This window comes from Lathyrus oleraceus, chromosome 1, assembly GCF_024323335.1.
Source record: "Lathyrus oleraceus cultivar Zhongwan6 chromosome 1, CAAS_Psat_ZW6_1.0, whole genome shotgun sequence".
NCBI classification, from domain to species: Eukaryota; Viridiplantae; Streptophyta; class Magnoliopsida; order Fabales; family Fabaceae; genus Lathyrus; species Lathyrus oleraceus.
In genome coordinates, this window is record NC_066579.1 from 368,909,691 (window position 1) to 368,920,505 (window position 10,815).

The 10,815-nt window shown below is 32.6% G+C and overlaps 2 protein-coding genes across 5 annotated transcripts; one reads left to right on the forward strand and one right to left on the reverse strand.

Moving 5' to 3' along the window:
- The first annotated feature begins 828 nt into the window (after positions 1 to 828).
- LOC127137135 (oxysterol-binding protein-related protein 4C) lies at positions 829 to 6,264 on the forward strand. 4 transcript variants are annotated; one of them, XM_051063640.1, is made up of 6 exons: positions 829 to 903; positions 1,020 to 1,067; positions 4,286 to 4,441; positions 4,796 to 5,430; positions 5,498 to 5,600; positions 5,732 to 6,264. In XM_051063640.1, exons 2-6 carry the CDS (start codon positions 1,065 to 1,067, stop codon positions 5,981 to 5,983), a joined length of 1,149 nt encoding a protein of 382 aa, XP_050919597.1. In that variant the 5' UTR covers positions 829 to 903; positions 1,020 to 1,064; the 3' UTR covers positions 5,984 to 6,264. The 4 variants fall into 4 exon arrangements, with proteins under 4 accessions (XP_050919597.1, XP_050919586.1, XP_050919579.1 ...); XM_051063629.1 differs by having other exon boundaries at positions 835 to 903; positions 976 to 1,067; XM_051063622.1 differs by having other exon boundaries at positions 878 to 903; positions 4,273 to 4,441.
- Positions 6,265 to 6,776: 512 nt separating this feature from the next.
- On the reverse strand, positions 6,777 to 7,831 carry LOC127137159 (uncharacterized). The gene has a single exon (XM_051063647.1). The coding sequence runs from the start codon at positions 7,444 to 7,446 to the stop codon at positions 6,895 to 6,897; it is 552 nt and encodes a 183-aa protein (XP_050919604.1). The 5' UTR covers positions 7,447 to 7,831; the 3' UTR covers positions 6,777 to 6,894.
- Between the last annotated feature and the right edge of the window lie 2,984 nt (positions 7,832 to 10,815).

Genomic DNA, 10,815 nt, shown 5'->3' on the forward strand with positions numbered 1-10,815 from the left:
AGTAGCAAAAAAAAACAAATGTAATATAAACTAAAATTAAAATCAAATATAATTGACATTTTAATTATTTTAATCATATCTCATTTTAGGTGAAATATAAATCTGAAAAAGAAAAAAAGCGATATATAAAGGGTGAAAATATATTTCCAAAAATATTATATACATATAATTTTTTATACTTTTATTCTAAGATTTAAAAGATAAAAATATAACATTTTTATGAAAATAATTTAATTAAATATAACTTTCCACTGTCATTCAATTTATATATTTTTTAATAATTTTATATTAACAAATATGAGTTTAATTCATTGAATAGTTTTACTTCGTTGTACAATAAAAAATTATTATTTTTAAATAATTTTAAAATATATTTATTATTTAGTATTTTCTCAACAATTATTTTTGACAAATCTAAATTTCTATCAATCACATAAATAAAAATACTATACTTATAAATAATAAATTTGAGAACATTATTCCAAATATATATATATATATATATATATATATATATATATATATATATATATATATATATATATATATATATATATATATATATATATATATATAATTTAAAATCTTTTTTTGATAAATATAATTTAAATTCTTAAAACAAATACAAAATCAACTCGTAATAAATTTTGATAATGTAAAGTTGACTCGATACTTTGAATGAAGAGTCAAATAGTAGCAGAATGATAATGGTTGTCATGAGTTTCATTTTAAAAATTAACAATTACAATTAAAAAAATAATGAAATAATATTTTAATCCAAAAGAAACAATTTTTAATATGGTTTTACAAAAAGAAGGTTACAAAAGAGAGAAAGATCAGGAGTAGCAAATAAAATGAGCAAAACAAAACAAAGCATCCACTGTACCCAGAAATGAATCAAAGGTAAAAATTAACTCTCTTCTATATATATTATTTTCCATTGCTTAATATTCATTCATCTTCTTTTTTGAACAGCAAAATTTAGATTAATATTCATTCATCTTCTCAACTCATCTTAGATATATATTATTTTCTGATTCCAATATCAATTTCATCATCCTTACATGGTACGCACCTTCTTATCTTTTTCTCTCTTTTTCTTTCTTAGTTTCTTCATGAAAATTGTTGCCGGAAAAGAAGAAGAAAAAACAGAAAAGCTGTTTTCCGGCAACCTTCGTTGTTTGTTCATATCGATGTTTGTTTGACATGTTGCTAGTGGATTGTTCGATTATTATTATTATAATTGATTCAATTATAATAATGATTTAGTTTACTACATGTAATAGTGTACATGTGAATGCTATGCTTTAATTGATTATTTGATTCTCTTTTCTCTTTTCGAATTCGTGCATATAACGCTGGGAATGAATAGTGATATAATATTGTACCAAAAAACGAGTGCAATAATAATATTTTTCATTTGCTTAACTTGTAAGTATTGGTTACTACTTTTCTCTTCTTAAAACAACTAATATAGTCTCGAATTGTTTTATACAATGTGAAAAGATTGAATGAATAAAAGAGAGTATAGTATTTTATTAATATGTATGAATTTATTCATTTTTATTATAAATATAAAATAAAAGTTATTAAAAAATTTATATAATAATTATTACACAAAAGATAAACAAATAATAAGATGCACCGCTATTTCTTTTTGAATGATAAAATCAATCCTTTTAAAAACTATATTCAGACCTAGAAAATACAACATTGTTATTATGCATAAGTCTAATCTACTGTTTCTGATCCTCGAAAATCAAAAGTGCCAAAGATAAATGGTATGAAAACATATTGATTGTCAGAATATTTTTTCTCATGTTTGATCACTTTACTTAAAGTGACTTTGAGGGTTGTCTGTCCACAGAAAAACCTCGTCCTCAGTCCCACCGTGAAGAAACTCATGTCAAGTCCACACATGTGTGTTTTCTTCCTAACCACTAGTATACCAGAACATTTGTTGGTCTAAGTGTCAATTTTCTCTCATGTGAGTCACTCAAAAAATTCATAGGCGCCTCTTTCTTCATAGATACTTTAGCCCGCTAAAATATATCAAATAGGATATCCCTAACAAGTTCATGCTTTGAAGTTTGGAAGCTCCTTACAATGAATCATGTGTTCCTCAAATGTATCCAAACACGCCTTGCAACAATAAGACAAACCTCATCAATAGGAAATAAGAGAATCATAAAGCAGTATCTCATGATAGTACGGTACTCCACCGGTGACATATGTTGACCCAATCTATCAATGAGAATAGCAAGGATAAAGTTCTGAGCATGTGCGACTTGCAAACAACCAAAAACGACTTTTTGTCTTGTGGTCATGTCAAACTATACATTCACGTCCTAAACATTTTTATTAAAAAAACACACTCGCCAAAATATGTTTTGTTTTAGGATGGGCGATATCCTTACTAGTAAAACTATTAAGGTCAAAATTTGAAATTGCAACACTAAGATCTTCCAAAACTTTATCTAAATTAGACTCCATACCATATACCTCACTGTCTCTCAATATATGATCATGTAACAGTCAAGATATGGCGTTAGAATGCACAAAAGTGTATGAGGAAACCTCTACTTCCAAGTACAAATTCAATCCTCTAAATCTAATGGATAAAAAAACCACCCCATTGAAGGTCCCTGAATAAAGGACCTTCACCAACCACGATGTCTTCAACCGCCCTTCACAATTTTTTATCAAACTAAATAGTTGTTTCCTCCGTATGATTAGGTTGACACGTTCTTAGGTCAAAAAACAATTCGACAATACCCATGCAAGATCGAAGATGAATAAACTCACTCTAAGGATCCCTTAGTTGTGGTAGAAGATACATTAACTCAACAACTCTGAAAAACTCTCTTCATGGACTACCCCTTGATAAAAGCTTCATCACGACTAACAACCTCTCCAAGCAACTTCATCCCTAACTTCGGTCTCCCAATCTCCGATGGGAAAAAATCCTAACGAAGTTTTACTACCGTCACACGAAGACCAAAAGATCTCAGTCTTACATATATTCAATTTGAAACCTAAACCTAGACCTGTCTCCTGAATGATGTCAGAGGATTTAGCCACCTCCTACGAATCCCATATAATGGTCTTGTCATCAAGATACTAGGCATGAAGAAGAGACTTACAATTGTCTCTAACTTGATGAATGAGTGAATGTAACACAAGAGTAAAAAAGAGTGGTCATAACGAGTCACCTTGTTGCACTCCAATGGATGACATAATATGTCCATCTTTAAGGCATAACCTTTTTGTCTGGCCATAAAGAAACTCAACCCACAAAGAAATATTGGGGTATCTCGCCATGGCCTCGCGCAATAAGGTTGATCGATTTACTATGTTGAAAGCATTCGAGAAATCTACCGTAATCATATAGCCAAAGAACCATAAACATATAACCATAACACCCTATTAACACTATGCAACACCATCCGATACCCCCACCCCAATTGAAAGCCATTGAGATAATGTGTCAAATCTTTACTGACACCATTCATAACAACCTTAAATATCAACCGTTAATATAAAGAAATTTTACACGGTCGTTCAATAAAAAATCATCAACCGACTAAATCATGAATATCATTTTAAATTTTCAATATGATATAATATGATGCACGTCATTTATGACATCATAAAATTAGTGCATTCCCTCCGAGATTTACTTCTTAAGTTTGTGGGCCCCCATATCACGTATAATTATCTATAAACCTCTCTTTTAAATGTTTAACAAAAACATTTTTTAGAAATTTTTTAACAATTTGTATCCTTATATTTTCAAGTAAATTATTCCTAAAAATAAATCTAAAAATCTTTCAAAATCATCCCTATATTTTCGCCTACATTAAAGAGCATATAAATTTGACTCGTTTATATATCATCTTTCCAATATTGCATTAAAAAAAACAAAGCAATTCATTCAAGTTATATGCCGTAATTGTTCAATTCATCCTGTATTCTTTGGCCGGCTGCCCTCTCTAGAATTTGTTGGCGCCTTAGTAGTTTTTCTTTTTTCTTGTTGTTGGCTGCTATTAGTTTTGTTCGTTACTTTTTTTTGTAGGGTTTGTTTCTCTGCAAAATTTGTAATTTTCCCTTTTTTGTTTGTTTGTTTATAGTATATATATTTCCGTTTAAAAAAATAGATACTTGTGCTTATGATAAAATCCAAGATTAATAGGAATGGATTGAAGGAGTAACAATTAACCCAAATTTGTTTGCACATAAACATAACCCATAATCAAATTCACACAATATTAGTATTCAAATGCAGGAGATTGCAAATAGCATTGTGTTGACGAAGCCATTCACATTAAGAACCGATTCTGATTCTGATTCTGAGGAAAATTACAGTGCTCCCAATCTTTTACAGCGTATTTTAAGTCTTCTTAAGAATGTGCGGCCAGGATCTGATCTCGCACTTTTTCAGGCAAGTTTTATTTCAAACCCATACTTAATCTTATAATTGATTTTGACAGGTTTACTTGTTTTCAATTAGAATTGATTTTATTTGAAGTCAAAATGTGATTTTAATCTAAAATTTACTGCTGAAATCACTTTTGCATAAATTATCCAATTATAAATCTGTCGAATTTAGGAACAATAAATTTTAGTACGAAAATCAAGTTCGGAACTCAAAATCTATAAATCTCATGTTTTAGTTAGAATCAATTTTAGTGGTAAAATTAAATCTATACGAATCAAGCATGTTCAAACCAATTTCACATCTCTAGATTCTCTAGTTTATGATTTTTAAGCATTGTATTTTTGGTTCTTACTGCAGCTACCACCATTATTCAACTTCCCAAAGTCACAACTTCAATGCTATGGTGAATCTGTATATTCCACATCTTCAGATTTACTAAGCAAATGCAACACTGGAATAACTCCAATTGAGAGACTCATATCTGTTGTAACATGTAGCATATCGACCACGCGCCCTCCGATTTTCGGCCTCGCTCCTTACAATCCTGTTCTCGGAGAGACTCATCATGTTTCCAAGGGAAATCTCAATGTCCTACTAGAACAGGTTGCGCACCATCCTGCTGTTTCTGCTCTCCATGCAACGGATCAGAAGGAAAACGTCGAGATGATATGGTGTCAGTATCCTGTCGCGAAGTTTAATGGTACTTCGGTGGAGGCGCAGGTGCACGGGAAGAGGAGACTGAAGCTTCTTAATCATGGAGAGACATATGAAATGAATTCGCCAAATTTGTTTATAAGGATTCTTCCGGTTCCCGGAGTTGATTGGGTTGGGAATGTGGATATCAGTTGTGTAGAAACTGGTCTCGCGGCGGAGTTATGTTATATAAGTCAATCTTTCTTTGGATTTGGTGGAAGTAGAAGAGTCATAAAAGGGAAGATTATTGATTCATCGACGTCTAAGATTCTATATAAAGTTAATGGACATTGGGATAGGTATGTGTATGTTTCTCACATTGTAATATTTTGATGATTATGTTCCTAATACTATAATATGATGCAGTACTGTAACATTGAAGGATACAAATAATGGAGAAGAAAGGGTGATATATGATGCTAGAGAAGTCATTTCAAGACTTCAAACTCCGAGCGTTAAGGATGCAGAGGTAATGAACAATAAGTCAGTCTCTACAGTTGCGTGCAGAGGATAACAATATTTTTTTATGCAAATGTATGAATGTGAAGGTGTACATTTTCCTGAATTGAATTTGAGATTTTCTTGTGCTTGTTTTATCAGAGTGTGTGGCAAACTGAATCAGCTCTGATATGGAGTAAGTTAAGCCAGGCCATCTTAAACAAAGACTGGGAAAAAGCAAGAGAAGCAAAGAAATGTGTGGAAGAAAAACAAAGGGAGGAATTGAGAGAAAGAGAGTCCAAAGGAGTAACTTGGGTTCCAAAACATTTCACTATTTCTCAAAGCAAAGAAGGGGATTGGGACTGTTTACCTATTCAAAAGTGGGTCCCGGACTCTCCTATCGTTACATTGTAATATATATATGTGCGCGTACGAAAAATATGAAAATTACGGTGAGACAGAAACTACACATATCTACTTCTCAAAATGACGGTGAAAGAAGTCTCGTGATATAGTTTACCAATTCAAGAGTACTATAATATTAGTACAATTTTATTAAACTATCAATTGGATGAGTTATTGTCAAAGTCATCATTAGTTAGGCCAACCAATCTCTCTATAAACTAAAGTGTACCACATGTTGGTTGGTTCTTAGAAGGAACAAATTTTGTCTCTAAGTACATGTTTGGATACCATACTCTTAACAAAATATTTGAGTTCAATTCTGTCCTTTTCTTTAGACTTTAAATATCATATCATAGTTTTAAATTTTGCTATGAACTTTTACATTACAAAACAAAAAATGCAGGAAAATGCCTACTAGCAGTTGCAAAGACCTCAAAAGTCTTTATATTGCAATTGCAAATGCATTCCACAATTTTAAACCATGTATACATATGAAGTAGTTAAAATTTATAAGTTTTGTATATTCTAATTATACAATATATAAACTTTACAATGTACCAAAAATATTACAAATTTCACTAACTGAAAAATCTCTTAATCTTATAAATTTTAATTACATAGATGATCGCATGGATTAAAAAGTTCAGAGATAATCCGGCGTCGGAATTGGTGCAGTAATCACATTGTACGTTAATCGGGATTTCAAATTAATGATAGAGATGATCAAATACTAACAAACACTTAACATGAAATCTACAAACTGAAATTAAACATTATTCATAGAAATATAAAGCACAAGAAATATTCAAAAGAAATTTGTCTCAGTTTTTGTTTTTCTTTCAATCAATAGATTCATCAAACAACCTAACATGCTTTCTTTCTCTCTTGTATTACCTCAATCCAAGAACATTAAGCAAACTTCATTGATTTTCTTTCAAATCTGATTCACTACTCCTATTGAATGACTTCTCTCTAATAGTATCCAACAGAGGTCTCCATAACCGCCCTCTACACGTGCTCCGTCCTCCATACGCCATACCAAATTGCTCAGCCCCCGCGACTCTTCCGGGACTCATCGACGGAGAACTCCAAATACTGCTCAAACCATCTTGGTTTGACAAAGGAACACCTTTCAATAACTTTTTACCTTCACACCTACTAGTCTTCGCCTTCGCAGTGAGCCTTTTCGCCAGCGAAGCCAAATCCACAGGCGAAACATCAGCTTGTAGAATCGAATACGGTAGCATGAAGTAAACATTTCCAGGTTGAAGTTGTGTATCTCCTTTCAATGGTTTAGAACAAGACGAAAGAAGTTGAAGAGATGTACAAACAAAATGAGTTGGTGGATTTCTAGTAGGGATTACTTGGTTAATTGAAATCGGTTGCTCGAAATCCTCTACGTAACCACTTAGATGAACCAAACGAATTTTCTTCGACGTGGATGATGATCTCGAAGAAAAACACCCTCCCATCTTTTGTTTCTATAAAAAAACGAATCGAAACGACAAAATCTGAACGAAGAAAATGCTGGAGTAGGATAATTCTCTGAAAGGTTGCTGATGAGAATGAAAACTTAGAACTTTTGTATAGTTATTTATATATGCATATACATTAACAATATAGTGAATATACAATAGCCTATAGGCAATTAAAGATTTGACTATTGATGCATAGATGAATAAGTTTCTTTCTGACTAGTTACTCTTTGTGTATATCTTCTATGGCTATTTTGAAAGGCATAGAAGTTATTTATAGGTAAGAAACTTTGTAGTAGTGCAACGACCAAGCACAACCAAAATCAAAAAGTCACTTTTCAATCTTTTTTTTAGAAGCCATAATTTCTTACCAAATCGTAGGGAATGGGTTACTGACTTAAGTAGACATGGTCTTTTTTTTCTTTGGGCTAAGCTAATAATGCTACTTTAAACCATTGAATCAGTCAAAACAAATCATAAGTTTTTTTTTTAAAATATAAATATAATGGACTGTAAAATTCTCACATCAAATCAGACAATACCTCGTAACCGCAGTGACAAGTACTTGATGTCGACCGAAAATCTTTTATTTTTTGATGAAATTTAAGTGACTTTGCAGTGATGCTTGGGACAGAACAGAAGAACTGCTTAAAAATGATAGGCCCTTGATTGATATGTGAGTATGGACTTTGAAATGCAAGAGTATATAAAACGCAAACTTTCTATTTTTTCTAATTTCTTTGACTTAAAAGAGCTACTACTTTCTCTTAAATTCATCGTGGATATCACTCACATGTTCCATTTTTATGTTACTAATTGTTATCTTGCTGCTTCGTTTTGCTTTGGTCTAAGTGGAGACTTCCTAGTGGTAGGTGTGCCTGCCATTCTTATATTGCTCAACTCACCAAGTGATGCAATTGTGGCATTGGATTCATATTGACTTCAATTCTTTTATAGGATGATTAAGACTGGTAGGAGGAGAAACTATTATCCTTAGATTTTTTTTTTCAAAAGTCACAATCTTTTTCATTTTTAAGAAATTGGAAAGATCTATTTTAAAAGAGATATGTACAATAAAATTAAAAAATATATAAAAATAATAATTAATGATAGTAGGATTTAATGCACTAGCTTAATGCTTATGATATCTCGTCTCTAAAGTTTTCTTCTCTTTTAAGATTTTCTTCCGCTTTTTTTAAGGCGGTCTAAACATTTTTGTAATTTTTAATAATTATTTAGAGTGATTATTTTCTTATTAGTTCACGTTAACAAAGTTTTGTCAAATTTATAACTCTCATTCATTTTCTAGAGTTCGGATTTAAGCGTTGCTTCATTCTTTTTAAATAAATCAGAACCTTCTGACATCGCTCTATCCAATAATGCTCCCCTCATCAAATATGTATCGAGCAACCAAAGCATTTTTTGTGGACACATTGTTTTTGCCTTTTCAACATCGTTAGGCGCTTTAAGATGGTCATAAATGAACGCTATCCTTTAAAAACTCTTTTCTTAAAAGAGAAGTTCTTCCTCGTTGGAAGGCGCCAAAGATCCATCTTTTAGGCACCTGCTAGTACCACCCTCTAGAAGACTGTCTACCTCAAAATTTATAGATGTGGTAACATTCAAATCAATATAAGCCTTACCAAAGTCACCCTGTTTTTCATTGCAAAAAGTGACACTATGGTCTTAAGAGCAGGAGTTGATCAAATAGAGAAGTTGTATGGACAATTTTGCTTTTCGAGAAGCCCTTTCTCAGGAACCTTATTAATGCCGGAAGGTCTCCCTCATATCGCCTAAGATCTCACACACTTAGAATATGAAATTTTTCCAATAAATCAATCCATTCTTTCTCCGTCTCACTAATTTTGTCAAAATCATAGCCAATAGTCAAAAAGGGCTCGCCCATCTAGTAAAGTGGAAACCTATATGTACCATCCTTCTCATAAATAATTGTAACGCCCACATATAATATATGTCTAGAATACATATTATACATAGTGTAAAACTGTTACTGAAATACATAAGTGCCTAGCAGCACAGTGTACATATACAAATACATGCCCAAAATAACACAACATGGCATAAAATGTACATAAGAGTGCCCAAAATAAAACTACTGATCTAGATCATTAGACAATGATCTCAAAAATATCTACACAGCGGAAGAAAAGCCACCAGTCATCAGGTAAGCAAGACATCACTTTATCTTTCCCTTACCCTTATCCTGCTCAGAACCACCTGAAAATAATAAACAACATGGGGTGAGATAATAATCTCAGTGGGTTCCCTATCTTATGGGTCCACTCGGCTCTACATGATTTTCTAATCAATATTCAATTCATATCCAACTCAAGTCAACAAGGGAACGAAGACTTGAGCGATGGGGAAACTGACTCGCAATTGTATGGCAACATGCATCTGAGTTCTCGCAACTCAAACCAGATCATTATTCAGATCATGACACATCAATTCCCGAATAGACTTACGTCTAAGTCAGGCTCGGTTCATGCGTGCTCGTATGATTCGACTTTCGCGGTGGATATCTGGTTCCCCTATAGGACTTAAACCCACTATTGATATCCATCACTCGTATGGGACTCTACCCACTATGAGTCTCTTTCATCGTATGGGCCTTATCCCACTTTGGTGTCCACCTTTCTCCCATGTCCGCCCTGGTTGGGGCTCAAACCCAATTGAGGCTCGAATTATTGGTCTCACATCCCAATGCGTACACGTCTAAGCATACCAATAGAGATGTGTACCGTCACAGAAAACACACATTCTGAATACATGATCGGTTCTACAATCATCGGTTCCACGAACCATAACAAAATTCATCAATCATAGGTGACTTCATTCACCATAATACATAATAATAACATGGCATGTTCCATACAATGCGTCTCATTCTCAATCATGGCAACAATTCGTCCACAACCTCCACATAAGCGTCGTGCGAATGAATACCGTATCCTCGTATTATCTAGGTTTTAAACCTAACTCAAGACCTAATTTCAATCCTAGGTTAACTCACTAGATTCATCATGTAATTTTCACCATTAGTATGTATTCAACATAAGCATAGAATCACAATTGATTAATGGATGGAATAATGCATTTAGAAACACTTAAGAAATGGATTTTGAAGTTTTTAACTTGAGTCAATCGATTGGTTGGGGAAGTCCAATCGATTGGTTCCTCTCACATTTCTGTTTTTCAAAGTTTGTTAAGTGTCAATCAATTGATCTTGAGTGTCAATCGATTGATCCTGCTGAAAATTTCCATTATTCATATACAGCAAGTCTGTGCAATCGATTGACATGCAGTGTCAATCGATTGGTCCTGTGAAAATTCCATTTTTCTGCT